Source organism: Triticum aestivum, chromosome 3B (genome assembly GCF_018294505.1).
Source record: "Triticum aestivum cultivar Chinese Spring chromosome 3B, IWGSC CS RefSeq v2.1, whole genome shotgun sequence".
Lineage (NCBI taxonomy): Eukaryota > Viridiplantae > Streptophyta > Magnoliopsida > Poales > Poaceae > Triticum > Triticum aestivum.
In genome coordinates this window covers 820,336,377-820,355,217 of record NC_057801.1, presented here as the reverse complement: position 1 = coordinate 820,355,217, position 18,841 = coordinate 820,336,377, and the positions used below count along the sequence as shown (strand labels likewise).

Genomic DNA, 18,841 nt, shown 5'->3' with positions numbered 1-18,841 from the left:
TTGTGATAAGCCCCTTTGAAAAGGACGACCTCAAAAGAGAGGGTCTCAGCACGAAAATTTCCCCGAGTTACTAAGACGACCTCTAGAGAGAACTGAGGAAACTTGTTTTGAATACGATCCAACAATATAATTTGTATGAGATATCACCTGTATTTCACAAACTAAATCTACAGTCAATGTTTGTCCCAAAATACAAGAGACCAAATAAACAAGTTCGGACAGGGAAGTATGAGCTTGAACCAACAACCTTTGCACAAGTTCCAAGATGCAAAGATAGAGCTAAGTTATTTATTGCCTCATTCTGTATTGAACAATTAACCTATAACCTGTTGGAATGGTTGTATGATACCTTGTCGATTGATGACATCAATATAAACTTACCAACACATTTGATTGTACACACTATTGGAGACGCCCTTAGGTACTCTGTCAAAAAATCCTTATATTATGATACAGAGGGAGTACATACGAATACGATCATTGCAATTGTATGTACTCCCTTGCAACACGCGGGCTACTAAATGATTGTAGGAGGAGGGCAAATGGACCGACGAGTCCATCCGCTGGTCAAGCCGGCTGTGATATTTTATTAATATACTCCCTACAATTCATATTAATATTTGTCTTAAATTTGTCTAGATATGGATGTACTCCCTCGTTTTTATTTACATCGCATATTAGGTTTGTCTAAAGTCAAACTTTATATACTTTCAACAAGTTTGTAGAGAAACGTGTTAACCTGTACACTACAAAATATATATCCTTGGATTCATCATTGCATATATTTTCACTCATATAAATTTGATAATGTAAATTTTCATATTCTTTTCTACAAACTTGGTGAAATTTTATAAAGTATGACTTTAGTCAAAGCTAATATGCAGAGTAAATAAAAACGGAGGGAGTGCGTTCTAGACAAATCTAAGACAAGTAATATAGATTGGAGGAATTATATATTTTTAAGATATCAGGTCGTGGATTTTTAAATTATGCATCGTGTCAAGTAGACTATGCTACCTTTTTTATCAAAAGTTGTTGTAGAGTATTTTAAGATGTGTACCGAAGCACCCTACATCATATGTCTGTGTAATTTTTTAAGTTTGCTGTTTAATTATTGTTGAGATGTGTACCTTTTAATGTTTCCTTTCAATTATTGTTGAGAAGTTGTGGAGCTTCTCGGTGCCTCCGCCCTCGCTGACAGCCCTGTGTCCTTTTCTGCGCGAGCTCGGAGCAGTGGGTGGGGGTGGTTGGAGCCAAACAGGAGAGATGGCAAGTGGAGCTTTGCTGACGGAGCGGAGACAAAAAGGTGGGATTGGATGTCACCCCGGCCTGATTACTGTAAGACACTCAAGAAAAGTATTGACCTCGGAGTTGCTTCTTTAATCCTATGTCTCCATCCTCTATCTCATCCATTTTGACGGAGCAGGATCTAGATCTCACCTCGCGTCTATGGAAGTCTCCTCTCCCATCCTCTTTCTTGGACAGCTTGAGAATTGATCCGGCAACCTAGCTCGGAAGAAATCATCACAAGCTTAATTTCCGCTCGACTGCTGGTTGCAGCTGCAGGGCCTCGATCGGCAGGTAATCACCTTGAAACGAGCTTCTCCAGAGTATTTTGACCCCATATCTTCTCCAGATCTCATTTGTTCTAGTTGCCTATGGAATCACCGTATGAAGGTGATTTGTGTGTTTCTTCTGCTAATCAAAACTGTGACGAATATGTGTCCAGTAATAATTAATACAGAAAACTGTTGTTCTGCAATATTTACACGGGCAATCCAGTTCAGTGCGATCGGATGAGCATGGAATTTGCACAAATCTACATATTCGTCATATACTCAAAGCCCAAACAAGATGCAAGAGAATAGGAGTGCTGCTATGCCACCTCTTTTTCTATTGCAAAACAGAGGAGTGTGATATTTCTGCATTTATACCTTTCATGATCACAGAAAGAAAAAAAAACATCTAGGAATCAATGGAGCTGGGCCTGGTACCTACACAAATAATGCGCTTTCTCTTGTTGTAGGGGTTCTGTGACATCTAACTGCAAATGGAACTCCCATCTATTGCCACACGAAGGGACCTGGAGTGCATCCTATCTGATGAAACGGCAGAGCCCATGGCCCTGCCACTGCCACTTCTGCAAGATATCACCGATGATTTCTCTAAAGAGCATGAAATTGGCAGAGGTGGGTTTACGGTGGTTTATAAGGTACAGTAACTCTGATCTGCTCCGGTCTTGATCTAACTTTTTCTGAAAACTGAAGTTGTTGCTGACAAGGCAACTTCTCTCTGTAGGGAAAGCTTGGGAATAGGAATGTGGCAGTTCAGAGGTTTTCCAGTACGCATATCATTGAAAACATGTTCCAACAAGAACTTGAATGTCTCCTGAAGGTGAAACACAAAAATGTAGTACGGTTTCTAGGGTATTGTGTTAACACACAGGGATTTTTGGCAACCTACAATGGAAAAATGGTCATGGTGGATGTACCAGAACGGTTGCTCTGCTTCGAGTATCTTCCTAAAGGGAGTCTTGATAAGTATATCACTGGTAGGATCATGTGGCACGTAAAGTTTCTTTTAACTTGTATTTTCATCATTGAAGATCATCAATTTTCAGTTCACCATGTCGCATACTATCTATACTAAGCTGCCTTTATCATCTACCATTTGTAGATACATCTCACAAACTTCAGTGGACAGACTGCTTTCGAATTATCACAGGAATTTGTCAGGGGTTAAATTATCTCCATCAGAAAAACATTGTCCACTTAGATCTAAAGCCCACAAACATACTTTTGGATGATAAGTTCGTGCCGAAAATTACTGGTTTCACTTTATCTAGGTGCGCTGTTGAATCAGAAGACTGGGCTACTGCTTTAGTCTGTGGAACATTGTAAGTTTGCTAAGCCTCTTCGAAGTTCAGTCCTTTTTCCTGCTATGATTTATACTTAACACTATGTTACCTTGTTCATTAACCAATCACAAGGATATATATTTTTTCAGTGCATATATGCCACCAGAATGGCATGATGCTACTAAAATGACATACCGGTATGCGTACGATCGTGATATGTACAGTGTTGGTGTAATAATCATGGAGATACTCACTGGAAAGAGGTGTTGTCATCATGACATTGACATGGTAAGAAATAAAGGCTGTACTTCAAAACGAATGCATTACTTGCTTCTTTTTTCTTTTAGGATCTCTCTCTCTCTCTCTCTCTCTCTCTCTCTCTCTCTCTCTCTCTCTAGTTCATGATGGTCGTTCATCGTAAGGAAAACCCCCGGCCTGCATCTGGACCATGCATGCAGCCACTTTACTAATTATTCACAAAAGTCCTTACAAAGAAATACAACAGAAAGTCTGAAGTCACCGTCTAGGCAACATCTGTCGCTACTCCTATCCAGTTGATGAAGGGATGCTAATAGTCCGGGCCTAATACAACAGACCTCGAAGCCAAGCCTAACATCTAAGACCTGAGACCCCAACCTAGCCACTTGTCGAGTCTGGGAACACACTGGTGCGGTGTGCTCTCAGAGGGCCGCCACCAACTGCCACCGCTCCATCTTCAAAACTGTACTGATGCATCAACTTTGCTCGGTCTAGCTATCGTCGACGCCACCACGGCGCCGAACGACACCTCCTCTCTGCGCGGAAACAACTGAGCATGTCGTGGTCGCCACTGATACACCTTAGCAACATGCTGCCAAGTACCACCAGTCGACACAACTTGAAGTCTTTGAAAAATCTGTCATGCGTAGCACCTGCCTACTAGGCATGACAAAGCGTAGCACCTGTCGGTCAGGCATGACTTGACATCTCCACCGAAGCTCAGTGCAAGACGAAGCCGCTCCACCTCCTGCCTCTGGCTTCCAGCGCTGCTCCACAAACGATGCTCCTAAGAAAGGAACGACACCACAGTGCTACCATCGTCCGATCTGGAACACCAGATCCTAGGGTTTCCCCCGGAGCAGCATGAGTGGGTCGATAGTAGTTACACGACGATGCCTCCATCAAGGTAACGGCGTAGAACGCCGCCATCGCCTGCCGTCGGCTCGGTTTTCACCGGCAACCATGTCTCCCCTACTCGTAGCCGGGACTAGATGATGGATCTCGAGATCCGATCACCAAGCCTCTGGCCGGCCATCTCTAACGAAGAAGATGACCACCACCACTGGCCAGCGAGACGACATGAGATGAAGTAGGGCCCTGCCAACGTGGTCCTGGCCAGCACAACCGGCGCTAGGCCCACCGGGACCACGCCCCATGGCTGAGGGCAACGACAAGCGCTACCATGACGGGGACACAGACCCGCAGCCCAGATCCGGCCCACCCACGCGCCGCCAATTGGCCACCACCAGGCGCCGTTCAGGGGCAGCCCCTGCCGCCGTGAGGGACACCGCCCCACGGGCAGCAGGTGCCAGCCACCGGCGGAACACCGCCGCGCGGCATCGGTCGCCGTGAGAACTGCGGGTCGACCTTGGCAAAACGGCGAGGACGCCCCGCCGCCACCTTCCCTGGGGACCACGCGGGCTTCGCCGGTGTCCCCTCCGGCGGCGGCGAAGCGGGGGAGGAGTGGGGAGGGGCGGCTAGCGGCGCGGTTAGGGTTTCCCCGTGCGCCAGAGGCGACGCGCGGGGGCGGGGTGTAGCGGGGGCGGCCCTCACTTATAATGATGGGAATCTATTCTTTCTATCAATGCATCTTAGGGCAACTTTTGTGTTTTCTCATGAGAAAAAATGATAAGGCAAACTTAAGTGGCCCTGTATGTGAGAACAAAAAGAAAGGCCAGCTTCTTTGTGTGGGAGATTGGTTGTGCAATCCCATCACCCGTGTCCATGTTGTCTCCAGCTGGAACTTTGGATGCATATTTATTTTTAATTAAATAGATAGTTGGTTTCTTCCGATATGTGAGAAGAAACTAGGGGCACAGCCTAATTTTCTTGAGAATTTTTTATTGTTAGTTTGTAGTTTTGAAGTCCTAGTTGATGTGGTTTTGTGTAAGCTGTTGACATCATGTATGGGGCTAGTGGTGTGTGTGGGTATCTTCTGTGTGCCGCTCAGCGGTTTGTTATGGTTTTCGCCCGGTTTTCCACTAATTAACTCGGCAACTCTCTTCTTCTTATTTAATGGATGAGGCAAATCTTTTGCCTCCGTTTCAAAAAAAAATGTATGGTGCTAGTATGTACTAGTACTGCATACTTTTATTTCATATTTTAAAAGATGGCGTTTCTTTTTCATAACTCACAAATTATATTCATAGGTAGTTGAAAGTTGGAGTGACATGGTGGAAAAATCACATAGCGACGTACAGATGGAACAGGTACGCATATGTGCTGAGATAGCAATAGAGTGCATCGACTTCAACGCGGCAAAGAGACCGGATACACAACATATAATCAGTAGACTCGATCAGATAAAAACTATGGGCGGATATGTCAAAACTGGCATGATTACTTCACATCAGGTAAGATCACTCCCATGGCATCCATGATGTCCCTCCCACAAAACATAATCTTGATAGCTCGTGTACACCTCCATTTGTACTTCTGTTGCTCTGAGCTAGCAGATGAAGTGAAGTGTCCTTTATGGTTATTTGAACAGGCCGAAGATGCTCCAACTGAACTTCATCTAGATACACCTGACACGCCAAGAGAGGCAAGCTCCAAGGTGCGCTCTCATTTGAAAGTACATGTAACTAGTGGTATGTTGATAAATCTCAGATACCTATACGTTTGTGGTATCCCTATTCCTTGCTAACACATGGCGAAATGTTTTCGAAAATGTTTCTTGAAGCAAAAGAAACAAAATTTCAAATGCAATTTTTTTTCAAAAACGAATTACACATGGATATGTTCACGTCTTTGTGAGCCTGTAAATTTTCATGGAAGAAAGATAATTTTTGCACCTGCATGATTGGGTAGTTTTGCATAGTACGAAAATTGCTCCTCCACTCGCCATTTGCGTTGATGAGATATTCGAGATTTCCCAACAAACCGGAAAGGAGGAAGTATATCAGATGGATGAGAACACAACTTCCTAGTTGTTTTTCCTAGAATTAACATGGAGGGAGTCTCAAATTAGTAAACATACTATTTTATTTGGGCAAAGTCCATATCGATTATATGGAGTCACTAATAGCAAATTAAATTTTCCCTCATGGTCATTTTGCTCTACCAATGATTTTTGATATGATATGTGACTGGCATACTCATTTGAGATTTTGCCTCTTGCAGGTGTTAAAGATTGGCGTCGGTGCTATCTCAAAGCGGAACTTGAAGAAAAGAAAGATTTGGGCGGCCATTGAAAACAATCCTCACCATTGTGCTTGGCTTGAGGGGACGAGAGAGATGGAGGAGGACCCAGTTACTGTTTCGCTCGGGCCCTCGGGCCCTCTCTTCCAGAAGCTTCATTCTGTCATTGCTTCGCAAGACAGTCGGCTGAAAAGGGTTAAGGTCGAGATCCAGTTTCTCGGCCAAGGACTCAAGGGATTGTGCAACGGATTCAGCAAGGATCTATTTGAGGCGCCGCAGGATAGCATTACCAGGTGTTGGATGAGTCAAGTCCGGGATCTGTGCTATGATACAACAGACTACCTTGACGAGGTCATGCACTTCATCCAATACTCCGGTACCCGAAGGGGTAAGACCCGTATTTTTTTGAGGAAACGTCTTGGATCCAAGATCTTTCGGGTTTCCCGCAGGCTCACCTGGGTTTCGTTGCCAAAAGTGAAAAAGTTGAAGCGAGGCCCCATGATTGCAAAATTATCAGCATTGCTAGCTCGTGTCGAGGATGCAGATGAAAGACGCGAAAGATTCAATATTTCTCCACGAGAAACCAGCACACATGACCATTCACAAGCCGCCAGCACCAGTGTCGGTCACCTCATGGCCCAACTTCCTATCCAACTCCACGTCGACAAGCTCATCAGGCTGCTGGCCTTGGACCATGACGACAATGTGATAGAGAAAAAACTCAAGGTGGTAACTATCTTTGGACCTGCAAGTGCTGACAAGACAGCAGTTGTGAGGACCTTTTATCACCAGTATGGAGGGAAGTTCCAGTACCGGGCTTTTCTATGTGTGTCTCGAGATCCAGATATGTGGAGGCTTCTCACAGACATGATCTCACAAATCAAGGCGCCACTGACGCATAACATTTCTGATGTCCAAGGACTTACTGGTGGTATCACCAAACATCTGCAAGGAAAAAGGTATTTCCTATCAGTTAATTAAACAAATCCTACTGTGATATTCATAAAATGAAGCTAATGGCAACTAATATACTTCTGAATTACTGTATCTTTGGGGCTGTCTGGATTAAACCCCAAATAAAGGCCAAAATGAAGCTTTGTTAACCATTTTTACATAAAAAAAGAGTAAAATAGTAAAACTAAATGCAAAGGGGATACCTTGCTGTCATACCAATTGAAAGATCAAGTCTATCAACTAGGGGGGCAAAAATAGGAGATTTTTTAGCCAGATCTTTGTATGTGATACATATTTTCTGTGTAATTTGGTCCTGCCTTCTGTATCTTGTTATGTTTATCTCTTGTCTTTTGTGTTAAAATAGTAATATATTTCGTTTGGCCGAAAAAAACTGCAGGTACTTAATTATAATAGATGATCTATGGTCCACGCCAGTCTGGGATATTATTATCTGAGCTCTCCCTGATGGTGATTATTGCAGAATAATAGCGACAACACAGGTTGAGGATGTAGCACTGGCATGCTGCAGTTACCAGTTAAAGCATATATATAAGATTACTCCTCTTAATGATGATCAATCAGGAGAATCCGAGGGTGGTTGTACTACATATTCTAGTTCCAAAGGGTTGAAAGAAGCTCTAAACCTTGTGTATAATAATCTTCCACCCCATTTGAAGGCATGCTTGTTATATATGAATATGTATCCAGAAGGGTACACGACCAGGAAGGATGAATTGGTGAAGCAATGGGTTGCTGAAGATTTTATCGGCTCAGTACAAGGACAAGACAGAGAGAACACCGCAGGATGTTATTTTGATGCTCTCGTCAGTAGTGGACTGGTCCAGTCCGTAGATACCGATCATAATGGTGATGTGTTGTCATGTACGCTTCACCACATGGTGCTGGATCTTATCAGACAAAAATCCATGGAGGAAAACTTTGTCACTGTTGTGAACTACTCCCTCCGTTCCAAAATAGATGACCCAACTTTGTATTAACTTTAGTATAAAGTTGGGTCATCTATTTTGGGACGGAGGGAGTATTTTCAAACAATTCTAGGACTTCCTGACAAGGTCCGTAGACTGTCTGTCCAGTTGGGAGGTGCAAAAGGTGCAAATACTATACCAGACAATATGAGAACATCCCAAGTTAGATCACTAGTATTTTCTGGATTCTTCAAAGGTGTACCCTCCATTGTAGAATATGGGCTTCTTCAAGTTTTGATTCTTCATATTTTGTCTGATCAAGACAAGACTTTTGACCTCACTTCAATTGGTGAACTATATCGACTGAGATATCTGAAGATTGAGTGTAATATCACCGTCAAGCTTCCAGGCAAGATTCGAAGGCTGCGGCACTTGGGTACTCTGCAGGTAGATGCAAGATTAGCGGTTGTTCTATCTGATATTATTCATCTGGATAAGTTGCTGCACCTCCGCCTTCGGAGCGAGTCTATTTTGCCTCATGGGGTTGGCCATATGACATCTCTTCGTACTCTGAGTTATTTTGATCTCAACAGTAACCCAAAGATCAATTTGATGGATCTTCAGAAGCTGACAAATCTGCAGAATCTTCAGCTCACCTGTTCTACAGTACCGCCAGCTGAATGCCTTGAAAAGAATATGCAACTCCTGAGCTCAGTCCTTAACAAACTTAGCATCCTGCAGTCTGTAACTCTTGTACCTGCTACAGGCTCCTCCAATGTAAATACTTTACAGGCTGATAATGATACTGGTGCTTCAAGCATGATCATTTCATGTGATGGCTTCAGCAGCATGTCCCCTGCCCCAGCCCATCTTCGGAGATTCGAGTTGTCACGTCGCTGCTGCATCTTCTCCAGACTCCCAAAGTGGCTTGGTGAACTTGCGCAACTCTGCGTTCTTAAGATTGCAGTTAAGGAGCTATCGAAGGAAGATACTGATATCATGAAAGGATTGCCTGCCCTCACTGTTCTGTCGTTGCATGTCATGACAACGTCTGCAGAAATGATTGTCTTTGGCAAGGGAGGGTTCTCAGTTCTCATATACTTAAAGTTCACGTGCACTGTGCCTTGGCTGAAATTTGAAGAGAATGCAATGCCTAACCTCCAGAAGCTCAGGCTAGGTTTCAACGCAATGGTAGTGGATAAACAAGGGATCATTATTGAGCACTTGTCATCCATTAAAGAGATATCTGCAATAATTGGTTGTGTGAGCGTTGGTGCAGGGTCTGCCTGCCAGAAAACTATTATGAATGATCCAAGAAATCCTAAGGTGCAATGGATGGGCTCGATTTTTGTTGGCGACGAAGGTACAGGATACGTGGTGACACATGAAGCCCAGGAATATTACAGACCTCAAGGTAAGGTTTATGGGACAAGTGAAATCAGGTATGAAACTGATGGAATTCAAGATGAGAAAAAAGAAACCGCTAGTAAAAACAATCCAAGAAATCAAATGGTGCAATCCATGGGTTCAACTTATTATGGTGGCGAAGGTAGAGAAATGGTGACACACAGTGGCAGACCCAGAAACCGAGCAAGGGAGGAGCTAAGTGGGACAATGATGAGGCTGAAGGTGCTGGTCTGGTTCTTGACGCCCATCACTGTGCTGGGCAGGTTGCTAATGCCCATGATCCCCATACTTCTGGCCATAACCATGTTGGGATGGTTGCTCTCGCTCATCATCCGCTTGGTCTCTTTGAAGCAGCATTCCATGACCACCGAAAACATATTTTAACACTCCTGCGCCCCGGCCCGCTTATCTGGTACGTCCATATACACGGGGATCTGGGCCAGCCGTTTCCGTAAGATTCACAGGCCACGGTTATATGGTGCGTGTTAGTTGTGACCCGGGACGTGATCCACCTACTACATAGCGTAGGGCACTGTACACCGAGATAAGGACAAACGCTATCGGACACTACAGGAGGCGGCCCGTGACTCTGTGTTTCATCTGCGTCCCCCCTTGTATCTAGCATGCTGGGCGGCGGGGGAGGGGAATTCAGCTAAAGCAGCTACTCGCGACTCCGGCGTGAGTCCCATATCGGAATCCGCCCAGCCGCCGTCGGTAGAGGAGGATAAGTTCTTGGGAGATATGAACGAGCAGACGCACGGCTTCCCACCATTACTGCTCGGGCGCTGGTGTGCTCCTGATTCTTCCAGTACAAGATGGAGTAGTACACACACCAGATAAGATTGGATTGCCGGTGGCGATGTTGAATCTGTGGTCCGGCACAAAATCCACACGAAAAGGGGATTCAGAAGCCTGCTCATACGGGAAACATAGTTGGATTAGATCCCACCCCAGACAAGCAACGCGAAGAGTAATGGAAGCAGCTGCATCAGTGCGTACCTATGGCCGGCCGCCGGATTGATGTTGCAGCCGAGCGCCGGCGCCATCGAATCGCCGCCCTGCGGCCCATCCATCTAGCTATAAGTCAAAGAGCAAGAGAAGAGAGAGTCAGATGTGTTCACGGGCTTGCAGCAGGGGAGGGGGCGGCGGTGGAAGACAAAGCTACACTGAGCCATAGATGGAGCAGTAGTGCAGTACCCACGTGACCACAGCGACGGTAATAGCCTGCTACCACAGTGACAGTTTCAACAAAACTGGCTTACTTGTCGGGCATCTCGAGATACAGTGAAAAGATTCTACCGCTGGGATAACGCGGCCCCGGCGCAGATGCTCTAAAAATCCGCATCCCCATGACCACTCGATGGGATTTTGCCGCAGCTGCCTTGGTCATTGTGCTGGGCTGGTTGCGTCGATCGATCCAAGAAGCTCCTGGAGCTGGAGATCCGCATCATCCCAGAACTGCAGCAGGCGATGCAGGCAGAGGATGACGCAGAAAGCAAATAAATTGAAATCTGATGTGGCCAAGCTGGACAAGATGGCCGCCATGCTGAGGCACGCCCATGAGGAAGTGGAAGACATCTTCGATGATGCTAAGCAAAAGATCGTCAGTGGCCATATCCTCTATGGCGCCGTGCAGACCTGCATTGGTTGCTTCAACAGGAGCTGTCTGGGGATTACAGGCATCGCCCAGTGCGGATCGTCTCGGCTACTGCAATGGACGCAGAGCATCTCCGCGTTGCTTCGGTGGTTCCGACGCATGAATGGATTTCTGTTCTCTACCACATGTTATGCCCACACCCCCTCAAATTTCTCGGGGAGATGGTTCTGTTGCTTGTACAGCTCCTTTGGCTTGTTCATTAACTGTTGCAGGTCCATGTTCTACTGGATAGTTCATGCGATTGAGTGTGCCTGCTTGTATCGAGGCTGGTCCTATGACGTGGTTGGCATCATAGGTTACCAGGTACACACACCCAACCTCACCTATATTAGTTTAATTAAGGTTTAAACTAGTCCTATGTTAAACTTTGTGAGTATACGTAGGTATAAACCGTAAACACATGGAAGAAATATTCTTTTGTTATCCAAGTTGTCATGTAATGTGGTATGTGGAAATACTTGATATACTCCCTGTTTAAAGTTTCTCTTTCAAACCGGACAATGCCTTTGGTGACCGAGCTCACTGGAGGCCTCCAAATTCAAATTTCAAATTTCATTAAAATTCATAATTTTACATATGAAAATTTTCTGAAAAAAATTACAGATACATGAAGGCATAACACATATGTGTGTAAATTTTCAGGGAAAAATACATTGAAATGAGGGTTGTGCAAAAAAGACAAATATGGGGCTGTTTAACACATGATACTTTTAATCCTTCCAGGCCATGAATTTGTCTTTTTTATACAGGTCGCATTTCAACGTATTTCATCCTGAAATTTTACACACATGTGGGTTACATCCTTACATACACGCAATTTTTTTTCAATTTTTTTTCAAACATAGAAGTTTGAATTTAATTTTTTTTTTAAATAAAGGCCTCCATGGAGCTCGGCCTCCAAAATGCCATTCTCATATAAAAAGTTTATACGGGACAACATTCCATGACCAATTGGTGGCTAAGATCCAATACACCCTACATCACAGGAGGTAAGTAGAGCACCCTAAAATAAGAGATCTAAGTATGTGTATGCATGATTAATTTGTTACCATCTGAACCAACCCTTCAACAATTTTGTCCGAGTTATGCTTGTTGGCGTTGTTAAGTGGTCGTAACAGGATGTTATTTTACTGTACTTGAATATAATAATGTTTCAACAAACAAACACGGGGTGGTTTTCATAGTAGTAGCTATGTGCTTGTGTTTTGTACTGAGTTCCGAGATTGCTAGTACGTATTTCCCCGTCACCATTTCATTAATCGAATATACTTAATTAGCACCGGTTGTTTCGGTACCTGACCTGACACAAATTTTGGTTGAGCTCCACATCTGAAGAAGAGGAGAAGTGCCCGCTCTGTTCCGCCACATCTGCAGAAATTAAATTAAATTGATCAGACACGATATTGATTGAGTGGGTTGCAGCAAGAAGCACCTTGTTCAAACTGAAACCGACGGCGGATCGATGAGACGAGGCGAGATCCGATCCGGTACCAAGGCTGCTGCGCCCCTGCGAGTTCCGGCCAGGGGTCGCCGTGCCTTGCCCAGAAATCCTCGCCGTCGCAAGGGTCTTCGAGACGCGTCGACGGCGGGGAGGGGCGCGGCTGTGCTTGCCCCCTCCCCGGCGAGAGATTCTTTTTCTTCCGCGAGACTCGGTAATGGACTCTGATGGTGAGGTGAGCGTGTGGGCTGGACCGTTACGAGGTGCATTAGATTTTCCGGCCCATTGAGCATGTTTCTTTCTCCAAGTTTGTCTGGATTTTGCCCACATAGGCGGGAGCTCCTATCTCCCGCTCTTTGCGGCAGATTGTATGTCGGCTGAACGCACATGCTACTTACAACTTTAGCGATACATAATAGAGCGAACAAGGCTAGTACGTTAGCAATGCAAAAATATATATTGCTTCCACGACGGATCGAATCTAAGACGTCTCGCAAAAGACGATGACCCGCTGGCCAGTTGAACTAGCTCCCGCTGTTGACCATACAGCAGTGGAGAGCCTTAATGGCCAACTACAACGCAGATCCAATTGTTTTTGAAATTTTGAAGGACCAACATTTTTTTAACAAAAATGTGAAAGCTACATGAACCACGAACACTATTCATATTCATGAACAAAAATTATAAATATCAAAACATTTTTTACAATGCGAACGTTTTTCTAAAATTGAACATTTTTTGTGGATATGAACCTTTTTTTCACAATCACGATTTTTTCTCAAGATGTGAACTTTTTTATAATCCAGAAAAAACAATTCAGAGTGCAAACATTCGTTTCAAAACAGGGAAATTTTCTGAAATTCCTAAAAAAAATTAGAAAAAACAATTTATGGAACCCTGATATTTTTTGAAAGTCAGAACAAAATTTGGAAACACAAACAAAAAATGCAATCAATTTACGGAACTACTGAGCAAAACTTGAAAACACAAAATGTTTTTCAAAAATGAACAATTTTTGGAAAAGCGGAAATATTTTGAAATATGAAAAAAATTGAGAACACGAACATTCTTTTTGAAACGGGAACGTTTTCTGAAATTCCAAAAAAAAATGAAAAAACGGTCATTTTTCGAACGTGGATATTTTTTGGAAACCGAAATTTTTTTTGAAAACACAAACAGGAATTTGCACAAAAAAATAGATCATCCTAATAAATTTTGAAAAATGGGAAACGTTTTATAATTTTCTGAACTTCCAAACAAACTTGAATAATAATTTTTTAATGAAAGCAAAAAAGAAAATGAAGCAAAAAATAAAAACAGAAAAATGAAAGAAACTAAAAGGAAAAAAGTAACTGAAAAAGAAAAAAGGAAAAGTAAAACCGATTCATGAACCTTCTAGAAGGTTCTCAAAACCAGAAAAAACCGGCAAGAAGACTCTAGTAGATTAGCAAAACCGAAAACAGCTGCAACACGTTAACAGGCCCGCCCATGTCACCGCTCGATCACCAGGTCGTGTGCCAAAGATCGACAGTTTGACGCATAATGTATCAAATAGGATATTCCCACATAGGCCACTCTTTTTCTATAGGAAAAAATTGCCTTTATTTTAACTAAAAAAACACAATTCTGAAAATAAGATAAAACATAAGAACCAAGATAATAGACTGTGGAGAATTCAGAAGATAATTATGACTACAAACAGGAAGAAAACATTACACCTTAGCTAAATTGTGTGCATCTCCGTTTGACTTGTGGCAAAATAGGACCTCACGGAGTTCTGCTTCTTGACTTGAATCTCCCGCAGGGGAGAGATAATAAACTTTTTTTGAGGGGTAGATAATAAAATTTCTTAAGTTTGTAGACCTCATACTATTGATAACTTGTAAACAATACGTAAATAACCTTGTACTCATTTGCAAATCCATCTCTAAGGAGTTGTCTCTAGAATCACCATATATAATTCAAAAGGAACCTACGTATGACACTTTGATTGTATACCATAAAATCCTCTACAGTGATAATGATGCACGTATTATTGATTAATTATTGGTACTCGGAAACATTATTTTATATCAGCATGTTTTGAATAGCGAGCCAAACAAAAATATGTATCCGACAATATAAATCTGTGCCATATACATGTTGGGGAACGTAGTAATTTCAAAAAAAAATCCCGTGTGCTGCTCCTAGGGTATCAGACTTGTGCAATGCAGTTGTCTTTTTACGGTTTGATTAAAGATGGATGACGCATGAGTGATCTTGAATAATTAGCTGCCGAGAAAAAAATTCCCGTGTGCTGCTCCTAGGGTATCAGACTTCGTCCTTGGATACAAAAAGGCATCAGCTCCTTTAAATGAGTTCCCTAATGTCCCAGCTTCTAATTTTAAGAACATGTTCACTGAACTTTCTTTTGCGTTGAGCTCTTCCGGAGATAATTTTCTGTATTTACCTATTAAGAAGAAAGGGAAATCTTTGATATGGCCTGATACTTTGATGTATGTCTTGGCACAAAATATGGGAAGATCGGGCTGCATCATAGTACATATCGGTAGTACATATATCAATTCAATAACTTACAGTACTATGAATTAGGAACATAATCAGATTGTACAGTGTGCAGAGAGATTTATGGAACTGTTAAACAGCACACCTGCTAGTACATAAGGGGCAAATGCACCTGTAAATCTTAATCTACCAGCTTCACAAAATCAGAAGATCATAACAAGAAGTCCCGAACGTACAGGAGTTTCGTCTTATCGGCCATCTGGATGCATGATCTCTGAGAATACAACTTTCTGTCCTGAGATGCTCATTGTTGAACCTGAAGATGGTCGCACCCTGGTGGCCATGAGTGATGACATGTTCAACAATGGTGTCCCCTTGGAGAGATTGCAGTCATCCTCCTGCAGCAGCAGTGCGATCTGGAGGCTCCACAGAACATCACTCATAGATGGCCGATCTATGCTACGTTCAGCAACACATTTCTCCGCAGTCTCTGCAAATTTTCTGAAGCACTGGGGGGTGATTTTGCCCTTCAGATAGGGGTCGATGATCTCACCGAGCACACCTTTCCTCTGGCAAGACAGCGCCCAGTCACGCAAGCCCACTTGCTCCTCGGGAAGCTTAGGATCAATTGCTGGACGTGCGCACAGAACCTCAAACAAAACAACCCCATAGGAGTATACATCTGATTTGTTGGTGAGTCGCCGCCTGCGGAAGTACTCAGGATCTAGATATCCAAAGGTGCCTTTCACAGCAGTGCTCACATGGGTATTGTCCACGTCTTTACTAGCCTTAGACAACCCAAAGTCCGAAACCTTTGCCACCCACTTGTCATCCAACAAAATGTTAGTACTCTTCACATCACGGTGGATGATGGCCTGTTTGGCACCCATGTGCAGGTAGTGCAGCCCCAGTCCGGCTCCAATGCATATGACAAGGCGGTGCTCCCATGGCAATGGTGGTTTGTTGGTGTTGTACAGGTGCTCCTGAAGTGTCCCATTGGCCATGTAATCGTACAACAAAATCATCTCGGACTCCTCATCGCAATAGCCAATTAGTGACACAAGGTGGCGATGCCGGAGATCGGTTAACATATTGATTTCATTCCAAAATTCTTGGATGCCCTGCCTGGACAGCGGGTTACCACGCTTGATTGCCACCTTCTTCCCACCAGCTATCTGACCCTGGTATACATTCCCAAACCCACCTTTGCCTAGGAGAAAGGCCTCATCGAAGTTGTTGGTGGCTTCCTGGATTTGTATAAACGAGAAGTGGTGGCAAAGCTTCAAATCCGTTGTGTGTGAGGTGGTTAATGGCAATTCTCTGTGTCCATTTGGAGGATTGCAGTTAGTTCTCTTTCGTCTGTGCATAACACAGAAACATGCAACCAACAGGGCCAAGAAACCAACAGCAGCTCCACCTCCAGCGATTGCTGGGATTCTCTGTGTCCATTTGGAGGATTTATATGTTTTATTTTGACCATGAGATTCTGTCCCATCATGATTTTTCTTGAGCGTAAGGTTGACGCCAGCTATATTGTTGTTGCTGTTATCCTGCAGCTTGAAGACCTCCAGTCCATTCAGAATTGCATCATAATATTCTGGACGGGTACTGAGATCAGGGTGGAGTGCTACCCACAGATCTGTCTGACCATGACCAACTGTGATAATGATGTAGTTGGTGTAAACTGGTATACCAGTTCCTCCGCTCGAGAGAATGACATCCATCTGCACTGCTGTCTGGTTGTTAATGTATATGAAGAAATTCCTCTGGTTTACCTTGGTTACTTCATACCCTATCTCACAGAAATGGAACCTCAAAAGGTAGTAAAACCCTGCATCGACTGGCAAAATCCATGTAAGATTGTACATCATGTTGATATGTGAATTTATCCCCATAGATCTTGCTGTCCAATAGACGTTGAGCGGTGCTATGTGTCAAACAACATATTCTCTGTACGTGACAAGGGGCTTCCGCATCTTCTCCTGATAGATATCTTGGTAGTTCGGCTAGGTAGTTAGCTAGAGTTTATCTCTCCTTTGTAATCTTATCTCTATCTAGCTTCTTCTCCAAGATGTAATCTAAACTGTATGCGCTATCAGGGAGGTGCGCCCCTGCCTATAAACACGTACGGCGTCCCCTCTGGTTGAGGCACGACGCTTTCCGCCATCGCACATGGTAATCAGAGCCCTTCTCTTCCACAACGTCTAAACCCTAAAACTCCATCCAGTGCAAATCATGTCGTCCTTCGGTGCCTTCCAGGCTAGCCTCAACGGCCAAGTCACGGAGATGCTTTCCCGCACCAACTATGTCCTCTGGCGCGCGCAGATCACGCCGCAGCTAAGGGGCGCGGGTGTCTTCGGCTACGTCGACGGCACTACACCAGAGCCGGCCAGGATCCTCTCCACCAAGGACAAAAAGATGGGAAGAAATCTACTGCGCCGAACCCTCTCTACGCCGTCTGGGCGCGAGAGGACCAGAAGGTGCTCGGGTACCTGCTGAACAACCTCACCAAGGAGGTGCTCGTGCAGGTGACCGCGATCACCACGGCGCGCGAGCTCTGGATGGCACTGTCGGGGATGTTCTCCTCGCAGTCGCTCAGTCGCGTGAACAACATCAGAACCTCTCTGGTGAACGCGCAAAAGGGCAACAAGACCGTCGCCACCTACTTCGCCGAGATGCGCGGCTTCGAAGATGAACTGGCCGCCGCCGGGAAGCCGCTCCAGGACGATGAACTCGTCTCCTACATCCTCCACGGCCTCGACATGGACTACCAGCCGCTCGTCTCCGCCCTCGACGCCTGCACCTCCCCGGTATCCCTCGATGAGCTCTTTTCCATGCTAAGTAATTTTGATCAGAGGGTGGCACAGTACCAGGGATCAGACGGCTTCAAGTCGTCAGCTAACGCAGCGATGCGTGGGCGCGGTGGCTACTCCCGTCATCGTGGCCCGCCTCGCTCCAAGGGCAAGCAAGGAGGCGGCAGCAGCAACGGCGGGTTCAACTCCCGCGGACGGGCCAACTCCACCAACACCAGGGGTCGCTGCGGCGGGTCCTCCAGATCGCGCCCGGACGCGGTTCACTGCCAGATATGCGGCAAACCGGGCCACACAGCGAAGGACTGCTGGTACCGGTTCGATGAGGATGAGGCCTCGTCAGAAGATGAAGAAAAGATCGCTGCTGCTGCTGATGGCTCGTACGGTGTCGATACCAACTGGTATCTTGACAGCGGCGCGACAAACCATCTCACCGGCGAACTAGAGAAAGTAACGCTCAAGGAAAAATATCATGGCAAAGACCAAATCCACACCGCAAGCGGTGCAGGTATGAGGATACGTCACATTGGTCATTCAGTTTTTCGTACCCCGCGTAGACAATTTCACCTTAGGAAAATCTTGCATGTCCCTAGCACCGACAAAAACCTTCTCTCTGTCCATCGAATCACTCTTGACAATCACGTTTATATTGAGTTTCACCCATTCTTCTTTTTGATCAAGGATCAGGTCATGAGGAAAACTCTCTATCGAGGTAGATGTGTTCGGGGACTCTATCCGTTGATTCCGGAGCTTCGAAGATACAATAAACAAGCTTGTTGTGCTATCAAGCTTTCAGCCACAAGATGGCACGACCGTTTAGGGCATGCTTCATTTTCCTTAGTTGATCGTTTACTCAAAAAAAAATAAGCTCCCGTTTGTTGGTGAGCG

General features: G+C 44.7%; 2 protein-coding genes and 1 pseudogene across 2 annotated transcripts; 1 reads left to right on the top strand and 2 right to left on the bottom strand.

Annotated features, from left to right (window-relative positions):
* Window positions 1–1,268: 1,268 nt before the first annotated feature.
* LOC123072650 (disease resistance protein RGA5-like) lies at window positions 1,269–10,005 on the top strand (annotated as a pseudogene).
* A 134-nt stretch (window positions 10,006–10,139) lies between these two features.
* LOC123072649 (uncharacterized) lies at window positions 10,140–10,709 on the bottom strand. Its single transcript, XM_044496251.1, has 2 exons — window positions 10,543–10,709; window positions 10,140–10,455 (listed from the first exon to the last, which is right to left on the bottom strand). Exons 1-2 carry the CDS (start codon window positions 10,614–10,616, stop codon window positions 10,140–10,142), a joined length of 390 nt encoding a protein of 129 aa, XP_044352186.1. The 5' UTR covers window positions 10,617–10,709.
* A 4,355-nt stretch (window positions 10,710–15,064) lies between these two features.
* Window positions 15,065–17,323, bottom strand: LOC123072648 (receptor-like protein kinase FERONIA). Its single transcript, XM_044496250.1, has one exon. It carries the CDS (start codon window positions 17,036–17,038, stop codon window positions 15,392–15,394), a length of 1,647 nt encoding a protein of 548 aa, XP_044352185.1. The 5' UTR covers window positions 17,039–17,323; the 3' UTR covers window positions 15,065–15,391.
* Window positions 17,324–18,841: the final 1,518 nt, after the last annotated feature.